Below are 27,939 nucleotides of genomic sequence, written 5' to 3'. Positions count from 1 at the left end.
TAAAATTTGTCCAAAAAATAGGCCGGTTAAGTTATTACTTCTCATTAAAGTTTTTTTTTTTTTTAATAATTATTTTAGAACAATTTTTTAAGGATTTTGGTACAGACAATATAGGTAATTGGCAACAATGGGAAATAATATTTTATTTCAACTGAAAATGAGTGAAGCATTAGTTCTCTCACCGTTTGACGGGTACGATTGTATACATTTGTTGAGATGAAACATTTGAGCAACGCGACAATGCATTTGAACTGAAAATGAGCGAAGCGTAGTTCTCTCAGCGTTTGCCGTGTATAAATATATACATATGTAGAGATGAAACATTTGAGCAACGCGACAATGCATCATTTGGAGCTTTGTACTCAGGGGGGTTTGTGAACATAATGCGTCATACAGATGGCAATTTCGATAGTTTCACAGATTTTCGAATTTACAAAAAACTTTTTGTATTAATTATAAACAAATAGAGTAATATTTGTTAACAAAAATAGGCCTATGCTCTACGGCTGATCAATACGAATCGATTCATTTAACCTTTATATGATTCTACGTATGCTGAGTATGCGAAACAGCCTGTCAATTGAATTTGGTAGCGTATTCATATATAGATAGTGGATAATATACTGCCTATGCAATATTTGGACCTAAAATCGAAAACGTTTTTTTTTCGTTTAATATACAACGTGATATTTTCCGATTCAATCAAATTGCATTTAAATAATAATAAGCTAAGTTGAAATAAAAGATAATACAATAAAATAAAATAAGAAATATCAAAATAAATTAGCATAAAAGACAATATACAAATTTTAATGTAATATCTTTGTAGCAAATTTAATATACAACGTGATAAAAGATAATATAATAAAATAAAATAAGAAATATCAAAAAAAATTAGCATAAACGACAATATACAAATTTTAATGTAATATCTTTGTAGCAAATTTATTTATTTTTTGTTCGCTATAAGACGTGCTATATCTAAAATGACCATAAAATCTGGAAATGCAAAAAATATTTGGGTCAAATTTGCAATTAATTGTTATAAATAAATAAATTTAGTGAGTTTAAACAAAAGTTTACTCATTATTTCTGATTTCATTTTTTTAAAGCAACTAAAATGAAAAAACTAGGAATCTGTTAAATAAAGACATATGCTTTTACGTGTAAGTAAAATTTGTCCAAAAAAATATTTTAGAACAATTTTTTAAGGATTTTGGTACAGACCAATATAGGTAATTGGCAACAATGGGAAACAATATTTTATTTGAACTGAAAATGAGTCAAGTATTAGTTCTCTCACCGTTTGGCGGGTACGAATATATACATATGTAGAGATGAAACATTTGAGCAATGCGACAATGCATTTGAACTGAAAATGAGCGAAGCGTAGTTCTCTCACCGTTTGGCGTGTACAAATATATACATATGTAGAGATGAAAAATTTGAGCAACGCGACAATGCAGCATTTGGAGCTTTGTTCTCAGGGGGGTTTGTGAACATAATGCGTCCTACAGATGGCAATTTCGATAGTTGCACAGATTTTCGAATTTACAAACAACTTTTTCTATTAATTATAAACAAATAGAGTAATATTTGTTAACAAAAATAGGCCTATGTACTGCGGCTGATCAATACGAATCGATTCATATAACTTTTATATGATTTTACGTATGCTAAGTATGCCAAACAGCCTGTCAATTAAAAATAAAAAAAATAAATGTAAGGCGCGATAACCTCCGAAGAGATCTAAGGCCGAGCTTCTCTTCCAATTTGCGTCGTGCTCCTCTTGATTTTTCCCTACAAATTGGCCGGACGGGACCTACATGTTTTATGCCGACTCCGAACGGCATCTGCAAGGCAGATGAGTTTTCACTGAGAGCTTTTCATGGCAGAAATACAATCGGAGCGCTTGCCAGACACTGCCGAGGGGCGACCCCGCTTAGAAAAATTTTCTTCTAATTGAAAAATCTTATTTCTAAAATTTTGATGTTGGTTTGCCCGGGAGTTGAACCCAGGGCATACGGTGTGATAGGCGGAGCCCGCTACCATCACACCACGGTGGCAATTGATTGTATGGAAATTTTGTTAGCGTATTAATATTGTTACGAATATTAGCAAAACTAAGGGGTGCTGCTATCTCTAAGCCGATGCTAAACAGTGATATCATGCACATCCATAGATCAATCATTATGTATCTACATAAACGAAACAATAATTGCGTCTACATATATGTACCATGTACGTATACGAGCAGCGGAGAAACAATGCACAAACACATACATATATCTGAGATACTCCTGAAAGTATGCAATGAGAGAAGCTATAAAATCGTGCAATTGTAGTTACAGCTGAGAAGTTTGAGAGCTGATGGCAACTAGTAAATTCTGGATGCGCCTAGAAGATGCGAACGTAGAAATCAGAGAGTATAAAAGGCAGCAAATGTAGAGGCGCTGGAATTCAGCTTGAGTTGGGCTATCAAGCAGTTATTGATTAAGCACGCAATCTGGTGGGCAATAGAAGAGTTTCATTTGAACTATCAATCAGTTGGTTGTTAAGTAAGCTAGTTGCAAAGTATAAGTGTTATTGTGAAGTACTTTAATAAAGGCCATTTTTCCATTATTCAATATTGGAGTTATTTATTCAACAGTTTATTGATTCGAACTTAGAAGAAGGGCAAATAAGAGGAATTGCAATAAATTCGTTACAATTGGTGCCAGAAGAGGAATTGTTGAATAAATTCCGAAGATTGGGAATACAACTTGAACATGGCAAAGTTGAGTAAATTGAGGATCCAGCAACTGAAAAAGGAGTTGGAGAACCGTGGATTAAATACAACCGGCAATAAGATCGAACTTCAAGCACGGCTACGAGAGGTAATGGAGTCGCAAGGAATTGATGTGGACGAGTTTGTCTTTTATCCTGATGGGGACGAGACAACAACAAAATTGGAGGAGAAAAATGAAACAACGCAGACAATGGCGAACACAGACCTGAACATGATATTGGCTGCAATATCGACACAAATGTCCGAATTGTCATCAAAAATATCTACCAACATGTCATCACAATTGGAATCGCAGGAGACAGGAAACATCGAAGATTGAAGCACAAGAAACGCGTATTTCAGAAATGTCGACACAGATTACATTTCAGATGGAAACTCAGCTGGAATCGCAGGAGAACCGTATAGCAACGAAGATTGAAGCACAAGAAACGCGTATGTCAGAAATGTCGACAGAGATTGCATCCAAGATGGCATCCCAACTGGAATCGCAGGAGAAACGCATAACATCCAAGATGGAAGAACAAGGAGAGCGCTTATCATTGCAGGTGGCACAAATGTCTTCGCAGTTAGAAGCACAGGAAGCAAGGGTAACGCCAAAGCTGGAAGCGCAGGATGCAAAAATCGCTCAATTTCAGGCAGAAGTCGATGATTTGAAGGGCCGTATGGAGCAGTTACAACTAAATCGCCCAGCAGTTTCAACGAGTAATCCAAAGGTAAAAACACCATCCTTTGACGGTTCTGTTCCTTTCCAGGTCTTCAAGCTACAGTTTGAGAAGACCTCAGCAGTGAACAACTGGAATGCGGAATAAAATATTATTTCCCATTGTTGCCAATTACCTATATTGTCTGTACCAAAATCCTTAAAAAATTGTTCTAAAATAATTATTAGCGCACAAAAAAACTTTAATGAGAAGTAATACCTTAACCGGCCTATTTTTTTGGACAAATTTTACTTACACGTAAAAGCAAAGGTGTTTATTTAACAGATTCTTTGTTTTTCATTTTAGTAGCTTTAAAAAAATTAAATCAGAAATAACGAGTCAACTTTTGTTCAAACTCACTAAATTTATTTATTTATAACAATTAATGGCAAATTTTCCCGAGAATGTTTTTGCATTTGCAGATTTTATCCTCATTTTAAATAAAGTACGTCTTATACTGAACAAAAAACAAAAAAGTTACAAAAATATAACATTAAAATTTGTATATTGTCTTTTATGTTAATTTATTTTGATATTTCTTATTTTATTTTATTATATTATCTTTTATCACGTTGTATATTAAATTTGCTACACTATCTATATATGAATACGCTACCAAATTCAATTGACAGGCTGTTTCGCATACTCAGCATACGTAGAATCATATAAAGGTTAAATGAATCGATTCGTATTGATCAGCCGTAGTGCATAGGCCTATTTTTGTTAACAAATATTACTCTATTTGTTTATAATTAATACAAAAAGTTGTTTGTAAATTCGAAAATCTGTGCAACTATCGAAATTGCCATCTGTATTACGCATTATGTTTACAAACCCCCCTGAGTACAAAGCTCCAAATGCTGCATTGTCGCGTTGCTCAAATGTTTCATCTCTACATATGTATATATTTGTACACACCAAACGGTGAGAGAACTACGCTTCGCTCATTTAATTATAAACAAATAGAGTAATATTTGTTAACAAAAATTGGCCTATACACTGCGGCTGATCAATACGAATCGATTCATATAACTTTTATATGATTTTACGTACGCTAAGTATGCGAAACAGCCTGTCAATTGATTGTATGGAAATTTTGTTAGCTTATTAATATATAGATAGTAGAGTACTATGCGGCCTATGCAACATTTCGACCTAAAATCGAAAACGATTTTGGATCGTTTTTTTCGTTTAATATACAACGTGAAATTTTCCTATTCAATCAAGTTGTATTTAAATAATAATAAACTAAGTTGAAATAAAAGATAATATTATAAAATAAAATAAGAAATATCAAAATAAATTAGCATAAAAAACAATATACAAATTTTAATGTAATATCTTTGTAGCAAATTTAATATACAACGTGATAAAAGATAATATAATAAAATAAAATAAGAAATAACAAAGTAAATTAGCATAAAAGACAATATACAAATTTTAATGTAATATCTTTGTAGCAAATTTATTTATATTTTGTTCTCTATAAGACTTGCTATATCTAAAATGAGCCTAAAATCTGGAAATGCTAAAAACATTTGGGTCAAATTTGCAATTAATTGTTATAAATAAATGAATTTAGTGAGTTTGAACAAAAGTTGACTCATTATTTCTGATTTAATTTTTAAAGCAACTAAAATGAAAAACAAAGAATCTATGAAATAACGACCTATGCTTTTACCTGTAAGTAAAATTTGTCCAAAATAGAGTAATAATGTTAACAAAATAGGCCTATGCACTGCGGCTGATCAATACGAATCGATTCATATAACTTTTATATGATTTTACGTATGCTAAGTATGCGAAACAGCCTGTCAATTGATTGTATGGACATTTTGTTATCTTATTAATATATAGATAGTAGAGTACTATGCGGCCTATGCAAAATTTCGACCTAAAATCGAAAACGATTTTGGATCGTTTTTTTCGTTTAATATACAACGTGAAATTTTCCGATTCAATCAAGTTGTATTTAAATAATAATAAACTAAGTTGAAATAAAAGATAATATAATAAAATAAAATAAGAAATATCAAAATAAATTAGCATAAAAAACAATATACAAATTTTAATGTAATATCTTTGTAGCAAATTTAATATACAACGTGATAAAAGATAATATAATAAAATAAAATAAGAAATAACAAAGTAAATTAGCATAAAAGACAATATACAAATTTTAATGTAATATCTTTGTAGCAAATTTATTTATATTTTGTTCTCTATAAGACTTGCTATATCTAAAATGAGCATAAAATCTGGAAATGCTAAAAACATTTGGGTCAAATTTGCAATTAATTGTTATAAATAAATGAATTTAGTGAGTTTTAACAAAAGTTGACTCATTATTATGCGGCCTATGCAACATTTCGACCTAAAATCGAAAACGATTTTGGATCGTTTTTTTCGTTTAATATACAACGCGAAATTTTCCAATTCAATCAAGTTGTATTTAAATAATAATAAACTAAGTTGAAATAAAAGAGAATATAATAAAATGAAATAAGAAATATCAAAATAAATTAGCTTAAAAGATAATATACAAATTTTAGTGTTACATCTTTGTAACAAATTTATTTATTTTTTGTTCAGTATAAGACTTGCTATATCTAAAATGAGCATAAAATCTGGAAATGCAAAAAAACATTTGGGGAAAATTTGCAGTTAATTATTATAAATAAATTTAGTGAGTTTGAACAAAAGTTAACTCATTATTTGTGATTTCATGTTTTTTTAAAGCAACTAAAATAAAGACCTATACATTTACGTGTAAGTAAAATTTGTACAAAAAAATGGGCCGGTGAAATTATTAGTTCTCTTTAAGGCTTTTTGTGTGCTAACACACGGTTGTCTTGACAGGACGTTGTGAACGAATTTTGTATTTAAAATTTAAGTAACTTCCCGATAAGCTACAAGTTTGAAACTTGGAATATAGTTCAGAACCCGACGACAATGAAACAATAAAAAAATCGCCGCTAGGTGGCGCACGGATCGAGATATTGACAAAAATCGTATTTGTGGTCCGATTTGGCTCATATTTGGAACACATAATACATACAAGAATAGAAAGCGGCCCATGAAAAAAATTACCGCTAGGTGGCGCTAGGATCGAGATATTTGAAACAAGTAAGGAAGTCTAAGTTCAGGTGAAACCGAACATTACATACACTTGAAATGCTGTTGTTGTTTGTTTTGTGTGCTTATAGTGTTACAAGGCTGCGCAATAATACATATACATATGTATAGTTCTATTCTTTTTTCTTCGAGTTATGGCTCCCGAAACATAGAAATTTGCTTAGGTATAAAAGGGGTGGTGCCACCCCCATTTTTTTATAATTTGAAGTTTTTCCTATTTATTGTTATAAATCTACTTTGGAAATGAAATATAAAGGTATAGCTTATTTTATTCGTCCACGACTCTTCTAAAAATCTTTTATATAAATGTGGGCGTGGTCCTTAACTGATTACGTTAATTTTTCTTCAAAGCATTTCTTAATAGTTTTTTTTATTCCTAATAGTAAAGGCAACCTCTCTGCCGAATTTTGTTACGATAGGTTTAACGATTTTTGATTAATAATATTTGTGAAATTGATTTTATCACAAGTGCGCGGTGCCACGCCCATTTTAAACAATTTTCTAAACTTTTATCAAGAACCTCAATATCAGTCCACTTATCAAGTTCAAACATTCTAGGTGTATTATTTACTAAATAATCAGGTATTTTGTGTTTTCCAAAATGTTATATATATAAAAAGTGGGCGTGGTTATCACCAGCTCATTTTCAATACTAATCTATTCTGGGTCCAGGTAAACTCGTGTACCAAATTTTGTAAAGATATCTCAATATTTACTCAAGTTATCGTGTTAACGGACAGACGAACGGGCGGACAGACGTACGGACGGGCATGGCTCAATCAAATTTTTTTTCGATACTGATGATTTTGATATATGGAAGTCTATATCTATATCGATTCCTTAATACCTGTACAACCTACCGTTATCCAATCAAAGTTAAAAAATGTGTACAAGTACAGCTGGATATAAAAATCGTATTTGTGGCCCGATTAGGCTCATATTTGGAACACATATTACATACATGAATAGAAAGCGACTTATGAAAAAAATCGCCGCCATGTGGCGCAAGGATCGAGATATTTAAAAAAAATCGTATTTTTGGTCCGATTTGGCTCATATTTGGAACACGTATTACATACAGAAATAGAAATCACTTCACGACAAAAAAAATCCCGCTAGGTGTGTCAAGGATCGAGGTATTAAAAATACTCGTATTTGGGGTCCAAGTAAGTAAAGTAAACTTCAAAATTGGAGTTCCGTCCTCAGATAGAGCAAAAATTATGGACTCGGGGCTGTGGCCGTCAAATGTCAAAATCCGGCCGTTTGAGTTTTTTCAAAAGTTTGTCTCGACAGAGGGAGGACAGTGAGTGATGCGCCTATCACAAATCCAAAGCTCCTAATATATTATCACAATGCCGGTGGTCTGCGTACAAAAACAAATGAGCTATTTCAATCGGCAGCAACCCACGACTTTGATGTCATCATACTTGTGGAAACTTGGCTGACTGCAGATTTTTTATCATCAGAGCTTTTTGATCGTTTTTATAATGTCTATCGAAGGGGCAGAGTACTGCAACCGGGGGTAACAAGAGGGGGCGGTATTTTGGTGGCTGTAGCATCTTCTCTGGCAAGTCGTGAAGTGCAACTACGCGTTAATGATGCCAACATTGAGCAAATTTGTATTTCTGTAAATATAGGAGAAACGTTCCTTGATAGTATAAATGAAATTTTCTTTATTGCTAGTTACATCCCACCAAATAACAATTATGGAATGTACAAGTCACATATTGATAATATCAGCTTTATTATTGATTCTCTATTACCTCACCAAACGCCCTGTATTTTGGGTGACTTTAATCTGGGTTCTATTCAATGGGTGAGAGATCCTGATGACGGCTTTTTAACCCCCTTTACATCTAAAAAGGATGTCGAGGACTTACTTTGTGATACATTGTACTCCTTTAACCTATCTCAAATTAACGACATTGGAAATGATTTAAACAGAGTGTTAGATCTAATTTTTATAAACAATGATATATCCTGTGATATTTATAAGTGTGATATGCCACTCACCTGTGAATCGGTTCATCACAAAGCAATCTCTATCCAGTTCTCTTTCTATAAATACGATAATAACTCCATTGAACCCGAGTACTACTTCAATTTTTATAAGGCGAATTTTACGGCTCTGAATGCGTTTTTCGACTCCATTGATTGGAATTTAATCTTTGAGCAATTAGACTTATCAAATATGTATATAAAGTTCAAGAGCGTAGTAGAAGAAAGCCTTAACTTATACGTCCCAGCCCACAGAAAAAAGAGATCTTTCAATCTCCCATGGTACACAAAAGAACTTTTGAGGTTAAAAAACCAACGAAACAAAGCGCATAAAAAATTTAAGAAAACTGGCTCTGCTGATGACGAAGCAAAATTTGCTGAGTGCAGGAAGAAATTTGAATGCCTATCCAAGTTCCTTCATGATAAATATATTAATTCGCTTGAGACTAACATAAAAGCCAACCCGAAGTCTTTTTGGGCTTTTGTTAACTCAAAACGAAAATATAACGGTATGCCGAAATCAATGGAGTTTGGAGGCAAAGTTGCTTCCTCAACTCAGGAAGCATGTGAGCTCTTTGCCGACTTCTTCGGGTAGGTATTTAACAGGTTCCGGACAGTTAGTACGTCATGTGATACAACTGCCATAGCGGAGTCTGTAAATATTGGTCAGTTCACGGTTACAGAGGAAGAAGTCCTGGAGTCCCTTATGAACCTTGATATATCTAAGGGGGCTGGATACGATCTTCTGCCACCCTTGTTCTTAAAGAATTGTGCGGTTTCACTCTATCCGCCTCTTACTAAAATCTTTAACAAGTCCCTTGAATGTGGTAATTTCCTTGACGAATGGAAAGTGGCATTCTTATCGCCTATTTATAAGTCTGGCCCTCGAAACAAGGTAGACAACTATCGACCCATTGCCAAGCTATCCATCATCCCAAAGCTGCTGGACAAAATTGTAAATGACCAGCTATTTGCAGTTTTTAAAAACTATATTGTTCCTCAACAGCATGGTTTTTATCCAGGGAGATCCATCAGCACAAATCTCACAATATTTGTTAATTGTGTGGTTAATGCGATTGAGGACGGCGAACAAGTGGACACTCTGTACACTGATTTCGTAAAAGCTTTCGATAGTCTCAATCATAATCTTTTACTTAATAAACTCGAGAAACTCGGAATCCACTCCAACGCCCTAAGTTGGCTTGAGTCGTATCTCCAAAACAGGAAATTAATAGTAAAGATCGGCAGCAATCTCTCCAAGCCTATAATCGTTACATCAGGAGTACCACAAGGTAGTCATCTGGGCCCTTTACTCTTTTCTTTATTTATAAATGATATCTGCCAATGTTTTAAATTTTGTAGTTGCCTGATGTACGCTGATGATCTAAAACTTTATTACAGAGTTAAACACATTAGCGACTGCATAGAGCTACAGCAAGACATCTTGGAATTGATAAAATGGTGTAATAGTAACGGTCTTTTCTTGAACTTCTCCAAGTGTAACATTATCACATTCACTCGGAGAAACGCATGCATAATGAACAACTATTACTTTAACGATAGCGACTCATTCAATCGTACAACTACTGTTAAGGATTTAGGAGTATACTTAGACTCGAAGCTTAGATTCGACTTTCATAGGGAGTACATAATCAGTGCTGCCAATTCAAAACTCGGCTTTCTCAAACGTAATTCCAAAGACTTTTTTGATCCGCTAACGCTGAAAAGTCTTTACATTAGCCTTGTAAGATCCACTTTGGAATATGGCTGCATCATTTGGGACTCAGACTTTGTAACACATTCCAGCCGGTTAGAAAGAGTTCAAAGGAGATTCACTAAATTCGCGCTTCGACGAATGTTCACTTTTGAATCGATGCCATCTTATGCACCAAGATGTAGAATTTTAAATATTCAGTGCCTTAATACTCGAAGGAAAATTTGTGGTATTTTCTTTATCAAAGACATTTACGACAACAAAATCGATTCTCCGGAACTACTTTTTCTTCTCCCCTTCTATGCACCCGAAAGGTGTCTAAGGGACAAATACATTTTCTACGTCCAAACGCGTAGAACGAATTTTGGAAATAATGAACCTATTCACAGAATGATCTCCTTATGTAACTCTGTTTGCAATCATGCCGATTTTAGCTCATGTAAAGAACATTTTAAAGCTGATGTTATTGATTACTTTCTTTTCAATTAATATGTTTCAGTATTCGTATTACTATATAAATGTTTTTACATGTAGTTTTATTTAAGCAGTAGCGAATTTTTTACAAAAATTTTTTGTTATAATGTCGTTGTATTTATAAATTGTTACCATATATTTTTCTATCTCGATAATTTTTGTTTAAGTTGTTACATATCTGTGAGGACTATGTCCGGTAGATAATAATAATAATAATAATTTGGCTCACATTTGGAACAAATATTCCATACAGTCCGGTAGAACTGACATCAAAATATTTTGGAATTCGAGGAGGGACAAGCGTACGTGGCGCCGAGCAGAGTAGAGTCTTTGGAAGGATTATGTGACCTAGATTGTAACAAATTGTAAGGAAAGAGTCCTTGTAATAATGAGTCGTTAAATGAACTAAATAGAATGAGAAATAATAGGCAATCGAATAAAGACGAAAAACTTGAAAATAAAATAATTTTTAAAAAATTTTTACGTTAAACGGTTTTATTGAAAACAATACTTACATTAAGTAATAATAATACTAAAAGCTTGAAAATAATTAGGTAGGTCCTAGGTACTAGGTATCACACTCCTCATCAATCTAGGGCGTGGATCAGACAATTAAATAAAAGCGTTGGACACGTCAAATTTCTATTGAAAGTCATAAGTAATACCAACTGAACCTTAATCAGGTTATGCTACGCCTCACATTTTTAGAAATTTCACGCGCCCAACGCTTTTATTTAATTTTCTGATCAACGCCCTAGATTGATGAGGAGTGTGATGACTAGTACCTAGGACCTACCTAATTATTTTCAAGCTTTTAGTATTATTATTACTTAATGTAAGTATTGTTTTCAATAAAACCATTTAACTTAAACAAATTTTTAATTATTTTATTTTATTTAAGCTTAAAATAGCTTGAGGGCAGTATCGTTTTTTTTTTCATCGCTTTCCTAGTACAGCTTGATACGGTATTTTTATTTTAATGACCCAGCTACTCTTCTTACATTTCTTGTTTTCTTAAATTCTACTGAATATCATAAAAACATTGATGAATTATCAGTATTTTCACTTTCCACTACTTACTACATGGCTTATAATTATACATTGTATTAGCAGCATAATAAGGTGTGCTATGTCACATTCAACTTTGTGATAGAAGAAAACGAATATCCATCGTTGACATACAGTTTTGTTATCCCCAGCGGTTTCAAGTATGTTTTTTGTTAGCAGCGAAAAGTTTGCAAAGATAACGTGAAATCTAAAGTTTTATTATAATCGTGTTGCACCTAAATGGTAAGTTGTTTAGACATCTTAAGATCTGGGTTCACAAAGTGAAGTTAGGTTTATTTAACCCAAACTTTTTTTGCAGATTTAGAAATAATTATTTGCTTGTCTCTCCTAGAAAAAAAGTTGAAAATATGGACTCTGATAATGAAACATTGGCGAATTAAAGCTAAAATTTTTCATTTTTTTAATTAGTTGAATTAATTACAATGAAATTTGAAACGCCTGGACACTCATATAATCAGGAAATAGATACCATACACAGCTGCATAGAAAGAGTTTTGAAAAAATCGTCCTACGTTTACTTCTGAAAGTAAATTCCCAAAAAGCCTTTTAAAATGATGGAACTCAAAGATAAAGATTTCTAAACCATAACGAACTAAACCAAAAAATATAAAAATTGGTTTAGCCGTTTTTGAGTTTAAGCGAGTCCTTTTTATACCTTTCATGAAAATGAAATGGTATATTAATTTCGTCACGAAACCCAAAATTGTAAGTCCTTAAAGGAAAATAGATAGACCCACCATTAAGTATACCGAAATAATCAGAATGAAGAGCTGAGTTGATTTAGCCATGTCCGTCTGTCCGTCTGTCTGTTTGCATGCAAACTAGTCCCTCAATTTTTGAGATATCTTGATAAAATTTGGTGAGCAGGTGTATTTGGGTGTCCGATTAGACATTTGTCGGAACCGGCCCGATCGGACCACTATAGCATATATCCTCCATACAACCGATTTTTCAGAAAAAGAGGATTTTTGTAATATCTTACTCAATTTAACAGATTGAAGCTTCAAACTTCACCATATACTTTCGTATATTGCACATATTGTTGCCTGAAAAAATTGATGAGATCGGTCGTATATATAGTATATATCCCCCACAACCGATTGTTCAGATAAGAAACTTCTCGTAATTACTGCCCTATTTTAAGAGCTAGAGGCTTCAAATTTCAACGAATGCTTACGTATATAGCATATATTGTTGTCTGAAAAAATTATACAGATCGGTGGTATATATAGTATATATATGGTGGTATATATAGTATATATATATAGTATATATATATATTTTCGCAGTTTTAGCCCCATTTTAACAGCTAGAAGCTTCAAATTTCACCGAACGCTTACGTATATGGCATATATTGTTGTCTGAAAAAATCATAGAGATCGGTTTTATATATAGTATTATCTCATACAACCGATTGTTCAGATAAGAAACTTTTCGCAATTTCTGCCCCATTTTAACAGCTATAAGCTTCAAATTTCACCGATTGCTTACGTATATAGTATATATTATTGTGTCAAATCATAGAGTTCGGTGATATATATAATATATATATGATGGTATATATAGTATATATATATTTTTTTTTTTTGCGATTTCGGCCCCATTTTAACAGATAGAAGCTTCAAATTTCACCAAATGCTTACGTGTATAGCATATATTGATGTCTGAAAAAATCATTGAGATCGGTGGTATATATAGTATATATCTCATACAACCGATTGCTCAGATAAGAAACTTTGCGCAATTTCTACCCCGTTTTAACAGCTAGAAGCTTCAAATTTCACCAAATGCTTACGTATATAGCATATATTGTTGTCTGAAAAAATCATAGAGATCGGTGGTACATATATTATATACCCCATATAAACTGTATTTTTTTGCCACTTTTTTACGGCTAGAAGCTTCAAAATTCAAAACATTTCATCAAATAGTTACGTTTACGTCATATATGTTGAAATACGTGATTCGTAGTCATAGTTTTTACATGCAGACCACAAAAAACCTGAAACTTTGCATCCTCACACAAAGTACCTACCTATTTTTTATTTTATATTTATCTTAAAAATCGTTTAGGTATGTAGATCTGTTCACTAGATATTTCTTATCTTATACATCCGATTATTCGGAGATTACGAACGGGATAAGATTATTGTTCAGCCCCATTCATGAAAGGTATAAAGTCTTCGTCCTAGCCGAAGACAGTCCCGTCCTTACTTGTTATATTTAAAGATCACATGAGCTTCGAATATAAAAGCAACTTTTTATAGCAGTATGTGTGTACAAGAAGAGTGGTGAAACAAATTTAAGCACAAAGTTTACGTGTGAGATCTTGAGATCTCTCCTGCTTGAAGTACAAGCGAAACGAGTCTCTCATTCGTTTTTCGGTCCGTGGTAGAAACTCATTTTTTAAATCACAATATCTATGATATGTTGGATCGGATTTATGAAACATGTGAATAAGCCACAAAAAGTACTCATTAGATCCATAACTTTTTCAAAGTTTTAAAAATAGTTTAACAGTTTAGTTATCGTTTGAGTGAAAATGGTTTTCAGTCACCGATCGTAAATCGTAATACGGGCCCTGATTCACTGCTTGCTATGCTGAATCTCAGTCCCTGCGTGCACACGACACTTGGGTGAATGCCGATTAAATTTACGACGCTCTAAGAAGCTCTTGATGGCCGCCGTGGTGCGATGGTAGCGTGCTCCGTCTACCGCAACATCAAAATTTTAGAAACAAGTTCTTTCAATTAGAAGAAAATTTTTCTAAGCGGGGTCGCCCTTCGGCAGTGTTTGGCAAGCACTCCGAGTGTATTTCTGCCATGAAAAGCTTCTCAGTGAGAACTCATCTGCCTTGCAGATGCCGTTCAGAATCGACATAAAACAAGTAGGTCCCGTCCCACAATTTAAATTTAAAAGGAGCACGCCGGAAATTGGAAGAGAAGCTCGGCCTAAAATCTCTTCGGAGGCTATCGTGCCTTACATTTATTTATTTATTTAAGAAGCTCTTGGAGGCATCTCTTATAAAGATTGGTTATTACGTGTAATCATTACTAAAAATATTTTCATACTTTATTCATTTGAAGAAAACCAACAATTTGTTTCTCTTTTCAGTCTCAAACCGTCGATATGCTACAAACTATTATTAAAATGCCACCGATATTTGGAATGACATCGAATTCATTTTCTGAAATATTTATTCTTCGTGACTTATCAATAGCGCTATCTGCATGTATTTACCAATCCTTATGTGACTCGGAGAGTTTTGTTGTTAATCACAATACATCTATAAATGGATTTCAGAGTCCAGGGATAGAAAACATCGCCAAACTAAATTCACTTTTTGAGTGTTCTCACTTAATTGGCAGCACAAATATCTATAACAAGCGACGAAAGTACTCAACTGATGAATCCACTGGGGTTTGTACATCTCCAGCCAAGTGGCCCGGGGTTACAAACTTAAGAGCACTCTTAGCACGAGAGAAGGACGAAGACATTCCAAAGTTAAATGTTTTATTACTTGAGTCGTTTATTGCAACTTATATGTCGTTGTTAATATATTCCATGGCTACTTGCGATTGCCGTTTGTTGTACAGACTTGTTGGTCAAAAGTTTTCGACAGATACGTGGGCCACAATATTTGGAGGAGGAATAAAAAAACTGCTCAGGAAAGCAACTTTACGTAATGAAGCAACGACGTCCACGCAATTACAACCTGAAGAAAAAATTAATGATAATGGCGTGTGGAATACAGTGACTTCAATTACAAAACAACGGGTTAAATTAAATATGAAATTATTGGGCCCATTTAATCATAGTAATGCTTCATCAAATATGAAGGAAGATAAGCCGACTTACAGGGAGCAGTTTGTGCCACCAGAAATGTCAATGCTTTCATATTTTCTATCAAAACCTGTCAATCACGGTAAATATTTTAATTACTACAGGGATATAAAGTTGGACCCAAAACTTCAAATCATTCATCGGGTTAACCAATTATTTAAGCTTTTTTGTAGAAGCATTGAAAGCTTGATGTGTGTCTCATTCTCCATTGCGAAACGTTTGCCCCAGATGCGAATCGTTCATGTACGTTATGCTAGCCATATATATATATATATATATATATATATATTTGTTAATCGGTTGTACGGATGAGACTATAGCCTCCTGTTAGCATAACGTAAAAGCGTACGAACAACAACAACAATAACATGATAAAGAATACACTGCTCTACAAAATTAAACTGTTTGCATTACCCTGGATCACCACTATTTTTGTTATTTGATATAGTCCCCTAATTAAAAAATTATCGAAATTTAAAATTCTATGGATACGTTTTTTTTTTTTTTTTTTGTTTTCTAAAATTTGCCTTTTTTGAAAAGGGATATCCATTGATTTTATCATATCTCTGGAATGGGTTGTTCGATTTTGTTGGAGAAAACCGCATATAATAGAAAATGAATTACCTTAAAATTGTTTAAATACAATTTTTTTTAAATACTTATTGGTTTCAGAGTTAATTGCATAGCATTATAAAAAGTCGATTTTTTGTATTTCCATTTTTTTCTTCTTTAATTTGTAAAAAAATCGAAAGAGACAAAAACTCACAACTTTTATTAGATGATCGTAAAACTGTGAACATTCCAAATAAGGCAAGCTTTATTTCATATTAAATCCATGGATAAACGGTAATATTATTAACAATTAAGTGAATGAAAGGAAATACGCATTTTTAATATTTTTGTTTATTTAGCTATTTAAGATACCTTTATTAAAGATATTCTACAAAATTTAGTGCTTGAAATATTTAAAAATAGTTTCTACTTTTTGCTTGTCTACTGTAATTTTCTGAATTTGATTCTCGTATAAGAAACCAATTATAATCCCCCATCATATTTTCGTTCCAGAATCCTTGATAACGCTCCTCCATTGACTTAAGTTGGTGGTGAAATCGTTCTCCATGTTCGTCACTAACATCACCAAGAATTGAAGGGAACAAATCCAAATGGGAGCGTAAGAAATTCATTTTTAGAGACATATTTGCACCTAAAATTATATGTACATATATGTAATTAGCAGGTTACAATTATGATGAATATACAAAAATCGTATCATATTCCTACTTACCGATTTTCGAATAGTCGGTTAGTAAATCAGAAATGATTTCCTTATAATTTGGACCCCGATTATTTCCTAAAAAGTTTGAAACGATCAGCCTAAATGAGTTCCAAGCAGCCTTTTCATCGGGTGATAGTAACGTTTCGAATGTTGAGCTCTGTACTAGTTTTCGGATTTGTGGACCATCAAAAACACCTTCAGAAATTTTTGAAGCAGATAATTTTGGAAATATTGTTTGAATATAATGGAATGCTTTTTCATTTTTGTTTAGCGCTTTAACAAAATTCTTGACTAATCCAAGCTTGATATGTAATGGCGGAAAATCACATTCTCCTTTTTTATTAGAGCAGCATATTTTATATTGTGTGTGTCTACTTCGTGATTGGTTCTTGCTGGCCAGTCCCTCCTTACATAATGTGCACATCGATCTCGGCTATCCCAAAGGCAAAAAAAACAACAATGTTTTGTGTAACCACCTTGTAGTCCAGTTAGTAAAGCTACCTTTTTCAATCGTGTTTTTCATAATGAATGTATTTTAAAAGTTTGGACATGGTTTCATAAGTCTCCTTCATATTTACAGCGTGTGCGATGGGTATTGATGGCTTCTGATTGCCATTGTGTAATAAAACTGCTTTAAGGCTTTCTTTGTTACTATCAATAAATAATCTCCATTCATTTGCGTCATATGTTTGGCCAAGCTTTCCAAAAAGTCCAGTTATATCACAGCAAAAACATATATTGTCTTTATTTCTATAAAAACAAGCATATGGCTTATGTCGCTCACGATAGGTAGTTATCGTAACCTGTTTTTCTAATAAATTTCTTTCTTTTAGACGGGATACAAGTAGCTCTGACTTATCTTTTGGAAGCTCTAGGTCTCTTATAAGATCGTTTAACAAGGACTGTGTCAGAGGATTTGGGCAAAATCCATCTGATACGCTGGAGATTTTTGAAGACGAAGAAATGGGCGATGGAGGAACTTCAGTATACGTATTATGTTGATTTTCAGGACATGTACTCCATCTGAATATAGCACGGGAAGAGTAAAACTTTCAGCTGAAATCGTGGGATAATACCAAATTATATGTTTTCCAAATCCTTTTTTTTTTTACTTAAACAAAAGTAGCAGTTAGCATCATGATCACATATTTCTCTCCACATCATAGGTTTTTCAATTTGCATGTTTTCTCTGTGAAAAATTAGTATCATAAATGATTTTAATTAATAAATGTAATGTTACTTACTGAGGGTAGGATTTCCATTTCTTTAAAATATATATACAGCTATCACAAATTGAATTTGGCGTCCAATATTGGCTCAAATTCTCAACATCTATTGTAAAATAATCCTTATATGAATTTTGTAGTGAACTAGTGAAATTTCTCCGCGCTTTTGCTGTAGTGTAAAGACCACATACATAACAAAATATATTCGGGTAATTTTTGCAGACAAATTTTCTACTGTTATTATTCATTTTTTTTAAAATTCACTAGATAGTTAATAGTTTTTTGCTGTTGTTGACAACTTGACTTTTCGCGATCAGGAATGCTAGTTAAATAACATTGAATGAACTAACTGAATTACTTTAAATAGTCGCAGGCCACTTCGATTTTTAAAAGTATGTATCTTTTTTTTCGTTAAGTTTGTCACAATCGGCGACAATACACCATACATGCCAGGTACCTAATGAGTCTGTAAAATTTTTAACCATTACCTGCGAAAGGGTTTGAAAAAGGGGTTTTCAAAAAAACTTCATATGCTATGGGAAATGGCCTGTGCAGGCTGGGATGTTCAGTAGGTAAGTATAACAGTTTCTATGACGGAGTGATAATTTGATTTTTTTTGTTTTTATGATTTAAGCATTCTAAGAACATCGCAAGACATGCCTCAAGGAAAAATTTGTATATATTTGATAACAATTATATATGACCATACTTCTTTCTTACGAAAACTCGCGTTGGCAACTTAAATTTTCCATACAGTATGACACATTTTTTCTTATGATCTGCCTTAAGAAAAATTGACGGGGAAAAATTTCTTGGGTGTCATTATGGAGTTTTCTCATTTCTGGCGATGCCCGTAGTAAGCTTTAAAAAGACAAAGTTGCACAAAATGTCATACCTAAATAATTTGTTTGTCAAAAACAATAATAGGCTTGATATGCAAAATTTTCGCTAAATTGGGTATTTTCACTTTATTGTCAAAAAAACCAACATTTATTCATGTATTTTCACGAAATAAGGTTTCAATTATTTATAATGTTTACAGTTTTAAGACCGTGAAATAAAAATGGTAAGTTTTTAAAACCTTCGATTTTTTATGAATTTTTGAAAAATAAAAAATGTTCGATTTTGCAAAAAAAAATATTTTTTAAATTTTTATGTGAATAACTTCACAACCGTCGATCATATAAGAAAATTTTCTTATCAAGACTTGAAGAAACTTTTGCGGTGAATCCACTGTGTTTCTCTCAGCGAATTTAGATAAGTAATTTCCAAGATACGATAAAATAAATGGAAAGACCTCTGTGAAAATTCGTGATTTTAGAAAAAGAAAAAAGAATAAATCATATCCATAGAATTTTAAATTGTGGGTGTTTTTGTACTTAGGGGGCCATAATACATCGAAATTAAATAGCTAGACTTCAAAGTAATTTCTCTTGTTGACTAGTGATATTATTGCTAGACCAAACTGCTAAGAGCCGAACAACCCTTTTCTGCAGAATAATGGCAGAAGAAAACACTATTAGCATTAGCAGGAATGAAAGCTATATGCGTAACCGAAATGATACACAATCTGAAAATAAGTAGTACAATTTTGAATTAATGCTATCTAAGTTAGATGAAAGTCGTTACTACGACGCTGTTAATGGACCTAAGAACTTAAAAATCATTCGACCACTTTTAGTAGCATTTTCGAACCAATATTGGAACAATGAGTCCTTGCGAGAACCTTATTTAGCTGAACTTTATAAAGAAGTTATCGCTGTTCCTGCAACACAGGTTAGCGTGGAGGGGTTGCTTTTTGGTCTCAAGTTTATCATGCTACCAGACCTAGTTCAGTAGCGATGTAGTGGATTCGATCTCATTAATAAGGACAAACCAATGGCATGGACTACAAATTTGTCTATCAGTGCCCTTAAGATCTGTTTTGTAAATTACCTTTTTGGGATCTCTCACTATAGACTAACCAGCGTTGTAAGCTGTAATCGGAATTCTTCGGAAGCACTAAGATTTCGCTTCCCAAAGCAGCCAGTTCTATGTACTGGAGCGACTCGGGATTTTTCCCTACCAAGGAATGTCATTTCAGTGTTACCCCATTTAATTTGTTGCGTCCCTGCCACAAATTGCCATCCTCCCAGCATATCCTTGCAGCGGGTTTGTGTCATATTCTCCTGCTACGGGAAGGTATCGAACCCAATCCGCGGTCAGTACCTGATCCCGGTCCAGAGAAATGGTTTTGCTGCGTGTGCCGGAAAAGAATATTTTTAGGGCAGTGTTACGTGTAAGGGATGGTTACACCGCAAGGGATATTATGGGCTAGACCCAAAACCCCGGCGTCCCCGTAACTTTTACAAATCTTTTGTGGCACCTTCCTGTTCACGTCCAAGGGCGCCCTGTGGTCTGCGCCTCAGCGCCCCACTACCCTCTAGCAGCTCCGTTGCACACTAGCCACAACAAGTACTTGCTGCTGCTCACGCACAACCAGCTCATACTGTTGCTCCTACCCATAACTGCAATCTCTGTTTAGGCCACAGACTAAATATAATAAGCAACATTCCAAATTTATTTCATTTGAATATTCCGAAATATCTAAATTAATTTCCACAACATTTGTTATAATTTTACTTAACACTTGCTGTTTGCAATATCTTTCAATGAACCAATTTTTTATCCTGAATATTAATTCGAAATCTTTCGTTTTTTTATTTCCTCCTTTTCCGCTCCAAATCTACTCATATACAATTCCGTGGGTGCGCGCCGCTGCTACTACGAAATTGTACATGGTCCATCTTCGCCGAAAATAAGAGAACCAGATATTTTACCATACAGTCCACTCCACATTTTAGCAAGGAACTATATTAATATAAACAAAGTTTTGGCCACAACATCGTATCATTCTTGAGCGACACTAACAACATCCAACCTCCAAACAACAACAAACACACAATCATAACATCAGCATCCAGATTTCACTTCAACGAAATTCTATATTCCAAGGTTCTATATTCAAAGTGTGAAGTGCTAATTTCAGATAAAAAAATATTTCAAAAAAAAAAATAAGTGAAGTGACCATTCCAAATCAAAAAGTTTACAATGAATCCACCATCCTCTACACCGCAAGATGAAGCAAATAACCCAGCTCTCGTTCACCCCGAACGAGGCCAACACACCGATAACCCAACTCTCATTCCCCCCAACGAAGACAACAGAACCCTAACGCAGATACACTGTCTGCCACATAATCCTTTTTCCAACGATTACGGGGTGCGCCGCTGCCACCTCGCAATTGTTCAAATTGTTCGGATACGATTATCATATGTTTATTCTTCACATCTCATACAAAATAAGATCTTCAATGGAAAGTTAAATTTTAACAAGTATCATATTCATAACTCACTCAACAAAGATAATCAGGACAGATTCAGAAGGCTGAATGAAAAATGTTTAAAAATTGTTGATCACCTAAAGTAACCACATTTGGTTCAAATATGATTCCATAATATGATTGACAAACTATATTCAGTTTGCCATAACAGCTTTATTGTTATTGAATCCCTAATAAGTAAATTTCAATTGCTCCAAATTTAATATCCTTTTATTTCTTATGCTGCCAAAATGCATTGGACTTCTGCTCAGATCATGGAATAAAAAGGAAGGTTGTAACACTCAAAGTTTTTTGCCGTATTTGGGGGATTTTTCAAGCTTCATAATGTTTATTGTTTTGCTAGAAGCGCTACCAAAGGTTACCGCAAATAAATAACCAAAAACAGATATAGCAAACAAGGTTTCGAATCCTTTAAAAGGCATCGTAGCCGGGCACGCTTACGTCCACGATGGAAAATGCATCCAATGGAGATCGACATTGCGGTCATTAAGAACACTTGGTTGCATGACCAGTTAATTGTAAAAAAAAAAAAATTACCAAAATCATATTCTCACGATCAATCGAAAATAATCTATTAATTTAACTGCATGGTACTATGCGGCATGGAACACCTTTTACAAACCGTGTTGGAGGAATGTGAAAGTTTGGACAACATTCTCTTTGACTTTGTGCAGAAAATAGCAAACCGACCACAAGACCCGTTGGATATGGTCGAAAAGGTATTCCATGCACCATTCCCATGGAATTGAAATGGGCAAACTGCTATCATTAAGCGATGATAGTATTCTAGATGAAGGTAACTCCAACGCTTATAAAGGGGTTTGCCGCAAGTAGAAGTTTTCCAAACCAAATGGTGTCCACATAACAAGCACATCATCCAGCGTATGTATTGGCTCTAAATAACGCAGATAATGAGCAATGTGGCATAGAAAACGTAGAAAATTCTCTTTGCCACCATCACAAAGCATACTTAACACCAAGAAACTGGATATTAATACATCATCACATGATTCTTCAGGATGTGCAGTATTGCCTAGAAAGCGTAGTACGTGACGTGAAATTTCTGTTTTTTTTGTGTTTGATGGTCGGATTTTATTGTCGATGTAACAAATGACAATCAAAAACTAGTTATTTGCAATAATTTACGAAAAATAGAAAAACACCATAAACAATAAACATTAAATTTTCGCTGCATTTGCAGTAAAAGATAATTTGGCTCTGTTTGATTAGGTACAACATCTATGAGTAGTTGTACATGCATTTTATTTTGATTGCCCTAATAGTTAAGGAGGAAACGGCTGCTATCCATTTTAACTAGTTTTGTAAAAGCGTAATAATTTTTTGGGGTTGCTGACAGAGGTTCGCTTAATGAAGCGAGTGGCTTTGTATCTTTCATTTCAAAAATATCCAATTAATGGTGCATAAATCGCATCCGGTTTCCTTTATTTACAGGAGAAATTAAATCCAAAGTCAACATCTTTTTTTCTGGTTTGAGAGTTTTCAATTTTCTGTTACATATACATGCATTAATAAAACACTTACCGCATTTTAAAAGTTCACCCAACTCAAAGGTGTAGCACTTCCCTTCGTTAGCTGTAATTGTCTTTGTTCGTTTTCGGAAAAGTGACCCCACTCCTTTTAGCTACGCAACGCCGTCAAGCATGCCCTGTGATAAAGATTTTTCAATAAGTAGTCGATTCAATTGCAGCCAATAATAGCTCACTAGATTTACAAGCATTACGTTTGGAGACCTTTCTGAAAGCCACCTCGCTACTTATGCTCGAAACTATTATGATGGTGGATGAAGTGGTGCCTAGTCGTGCTTTATCGCTTGACTTATTTAAACGTATGGTAAATTGTCTCATATATAAATATACAGCTTGGTCTGCAGCTCTGCTTGCTGAACATATGCGTTTGCTGACTAAAAAACATTTGCCGTATTATATATATTTTTTTTGTTTCTTTTAAATTGTTGCACAATTTACGCCAGAGACAGTTCTACAAATATTTACTGCGACGCTGCCCCTTCATTGGATAGATGGGTAACTGCATACCTGAAAAGAAAAGAGAAAAAATTAATTAACAAAAGAATAACCAAGTCTACCAGACAAGTTAGCCGTATTATATATATTTTTTTTGTTTCTTTTAAATTGTTGCCCAATTTACGCCAGAGACAGTTCTACAAATATTTACTGCGACGCTGCCCCTTCATTGGATAGATGGGTAACTGCATACCTGAAAAGAAAAGAGAAAAAATTAATTAACAAAAGAATAACCAAGTCTACCAGACAAGTTAGCTCCGCTTTTCGCACATTTTTCGAATCAGTGTTCAAATCACTTGCATTGACCATACTTTTAACAGACAAGCAGCCTATTCTGTGCACTTGACAAATTCACCATCTTGTTTATTTGTCAAGTTTGATAATTTATCAAGTAATTGCTATTCTATGTAAAAAATAAAAAGCCTTTTCGCTGAAAAATTGTCAATAAGTCAAACGCTCTTGATAATTTAATTTATACGGATAAACTTAAATTAGAATTCTGTTATTGTGCGATCGAGAGAAAATGGAAGATTTATTACTTTTGATATTATTGTAGGAAGGATTTTGGGGGTAATTTCAGGACGGTTTTGGGGACTCCCTCGGGGTCATTTGAGGGACATTCCGGGATGGTTTTGGGGTTTCCACTGGGTGCTCCCGGGGTCATTTGGGGGTCGTTCCTGTATCGTTTTGGGGACTCCCTCGGGGTCATTTGGGGATCATTCCGGTACAGTTTTGAGGACTCCCTCGGGGTATTTGGGGGTCGTTCCAGGATGTTTATGGGGACTCTCTCGGGGTCGTTTAAGGGTAATTTTGGCATGGCTTTGGGGCTCCCGCGGGGTCATTTGGGGATCATTACGGGGAGGTTTTGAGGAGTCCCTCGGGTTCATTTGCGGATCATTCCGGGACGGTTTTGAGGACTCCCTCGGGGGCATTTTGGGGACATTCCGGGATGGTTTTGGGGACTCCATCTGGTCCTCCCGGCGTCATTTAGGGGTCGTTCCGGTATCTTTTTGGGGACTCTCCCGAGGTCATTCCGGAATGGTTTTGGGGACTCCCTCGAGGTTATTTGGGAGTTATGTCCCCCAAATGACCCCCAGATAGTCTCCAAAAACATCTCAGAGCGACCCCTAAATAACCCCGGGAGGAACCGATGGAGTCCCCAAAACCATCCCGGAATGGTCCCCAAATGACCCCGAAGGAGTCCCCAAATGGATCCCGGAATGTCTCCCAAGTGACCCCGAGAGGACCCCGATGGAGTCCCCAAAATCATCCCGGAAGACACCCAAATTATCCCGAGAGTCTCCAAAAGGATCCCGGAATGACCCCCAAATGTACCCGATGGGGACCCCAAAACAATCCCGCAATGTCCCCCAAATGACCCCGAGGGAGTCCCCAAACCCGTCCCGGAATGATCCCCAAATGACCCCAAGGGAAACCCCAAATGCCCTGAGGGAGTCCCCAAAGCCATGCCGAAATGACCCCCAAAAAACCCAGCGGATTATTTTTTCCTATTCCAATTTCGGGATTAGAAGCATAAAATGAGACATATCGCTCCAATTGCTCATGCGTAGCACATTCCACTTTTGATTTCTTTGAAAAAACTATGATTTTTAAATATTTGTTACAAAAAATTAAGAACAATATTTAACTCTTACTTTTTTCCATTTCGCGATTGTTACACTAAACCGTTGATTTAAATGAAAATAAAATAGTCCATTAAAATAATAATTTATAAAATAAAAAAAAATAATAAATTTAAAAAATGCTTGCTTGCAGTGGGCTTTGAACCCGCAACCCCAAACGTGTGAGTCGAGTACATCATCCACTGTGCCACGACTTATACGTCTATAGGTACATCAAATTACTCCCTTATAACTCACATTAAACTGCTCGCCCTCAACTGCTCCTCGCTTAGCTAATTTAGTTCACCCCAATATGGTGAAAAGCACAGGTCGTAGAGCTTTTTAGAGTTGTCAAGCTATGCACAGAATAGAAATATTTGTCAGCTTGATAAAAATTTTGATTACTTGTCAACTTATTGACAATTTGTCAAGTACACAGAATAACCCCGAAGGTCTGTACATTTGTGAAAATCAACAGTGTTTCATCTCGGAACTCCGAAACCAGATCATAGATGTATATATACAAGTACTTTCATTGTAAGTGCGCACTCCAGTAATTAATCAATGGCTGATCCTGGGCTTGCAGACCTAAAACTTTTCTTAGTTTCGCTTGTCCGTTTGAAATTTTGGCGCGATTCAAGCATATAATCTTGTTTTTCTATTCCTCAATCAGCACTTTTGTTTGTTTATTCAATACCAGCGGTGTGAATCGTGGCTCATCTACTGCTTTCAGCAGTTTTACCATCAAATCTGGGCATTTCATTGGCAATTCTCCAGGCCATTTCACGCGCACTTTATTACCATCTGCAGATTGTTACGGCTATTTCATTTGACACCGATATTACTCTATAATCCGAGTTTATAGAGTGTTGATGTTGTGCATTAATGCGCAAACGATTGTAGAAGTTTCTTCAAACAAAGCATAAAATTTAGCGTACTATCCGAGCTGCCACGTACCATTAACGCACAATAAACTGCAGTATTGAACTCGTGACGTGAAACTTCTTTGACATGTCGCAATGAATAGAATACTTCACGTTCTCGATCATTTATAGTTTCCTCCTATTTCTGTAGCATAGGCAAAGTAATGTTGTAAGTCAGGCGTTGCTGCGGCGGTCTATGGTGGTAACCATGGTAGATTGCCACAAGTTACATGTTCCGTAAGAAACCGTGAGCCAGCTAACAACGTCCAAGAGTAGTGCGAATGCAAGTTAGCATAAATATTTTCTTCTCCCGTTAGTTCTACTAAAGAACGCGGCGTTTGTATTAATACTTGAGGGTCAGACATACGACGGTGTTGTGGCACGTCCTTACAATTATCGTAAATTTTTTTCGCCGATGTTTGTATTTCAGCAGATATTTTGCGTAAGTGCTCTGCAAGAAATGGTTTCGTATTTAAGAGAAAATACTTATCATAAGTATAATAATGGAGAAGAGTTGATAAAACCCGCGTGCCTGCATATCGCTCACTTGAAATGTATGGCTCAAAACATATCCTCTAGTGGAGTCTACAAAAAAAAAAACTAAAAAACCTCCATCTTTACTGGAATTTACTTCACAGCTAATACTGTTTTCACACAGAAAATTAATGATCTCATTTCACCTGCTAATGAAATCGTAAATTTTTTGCTTTCACACAGAACTGCTCGATTAGTATGAAGGATGAGACAGACAATCATGGCGGAACGATACAAGGTGGGAGCATGGTGACATACCTACAAACAAAAAAAATTCCATGTACTTGTAAATTCGATGGACAAATGTCAAAATCGTACTGCGCCGGTAGTTGATGTATCAAATCAAATAAAAAAGGTTATAATCAGCTGTTCGATGCGGCCACCTTGTATCGTTCCGCCATGCAGACAATGACATTTGCTTTGACAAATGACATTTTTAAGCACTGAATACACCAAAAACTAAGAAGCGGAAACGGAAGCGGAACGCTGCCAACAGAATTGCATTGTGCTTTTGACTTCATTAGGCATTCGATTAGCTACTAATGAAATAATAATAGATTCGAATTTTGTAGGGAAGATTGAGCTCAATAAGCGTCTTAATGTAGAAAACTGCCTTTATTATTCAATAAGCCGTCTGTGTGAAAACAGTATAAGACTACGAACCGCTGCTTGTTTAATTAGCACTTGTACGTCTGCTAGTGAAGCGGTTTGTGTACTCAAAAAAGCTGCACCACTTTCGGTGTCTCTACTGTAAATCGCATTGGTTGTTCCAAGTGTTAGGCAAGCTGAACATATTTTGTTATCAATTTGTTGCTTATCCAGTTGTGGTTTCGCAATTTTTGTATCGCGGAGTGTTTGTGTACAGAATATTGCACTGGGGCCATGGGCTTCGCAGAAATGGCACAACGCTATAACTGCATTCATATTTATTTTCAGCTTTAAATATAAAAAAAAACGGTTGTAACTATGCTGTGCAACAAATGTATACCGTTTTTGTTTTGTTTATTTCCTGAAAAGGAAAAGAAAAATTAATTAATAAAAAAGAGTACAATTTATTAGCTTCAATACTCACCGCCGCGTGTTAAATGAATAACATTTTTTCATTCAGGAAATGGAAAAGCGACATCTGCTAGTCAAAATCTCTACACTTAACTTCTGACTTTCAATGCACTGCGTTACCGACATTATGCCCTATGCGCTGCTACACGCCACA

General features: G+C 34.8%; 1 protein-coding gene and 1 pseudogene across 1 annotated transcript in view; one reads left to right on the top strand and one right to left on the bottom strand.

The window, feature by feature from the left end:
• Positions 1-27,939, top strand: part of Rbcn-3A (Rabconnectin-3A) — a 2,573,828-nt gene that overhangs the window by 1,036,520 nt on the left and 1,509,369 nt on the right. The window contains exon 28 of the mRNA XM_067779516.1: positions 14,993-15,803. Within this exon, the coding sequence (XP_067635617.1) occupies positions 14,993-15,803 (811 nt within the window). The remainder of the gene's footprint in view (positions 1-14,992; positions 15,804-27,939) is intronic.
• LOC137248063 (folliculin-like) lies at positions 25,761-27,650 on the bottom strand (annotated as a pseudogene).

This window comes from Eurosta solidaginis, chromosome 4 (assembly GCF_040869045.1).
Source record: "Eurosta solidaginis isolate ZX-2024a chromosome 4, ASM4086904v1, whole genome shotgun sequence".
Taxonomy (NCBI): domain Eukaryota; kingdom Metazoa; phylum Arthropoda; class Insecta; order Diptera; family Tephritidae; genus Eurosta; species Eurosta solidaginis.
Note: the sequence above shows the minus strand (reverse complement) of the source record. Positions and strands in the feature narration are given on the sequence as shown.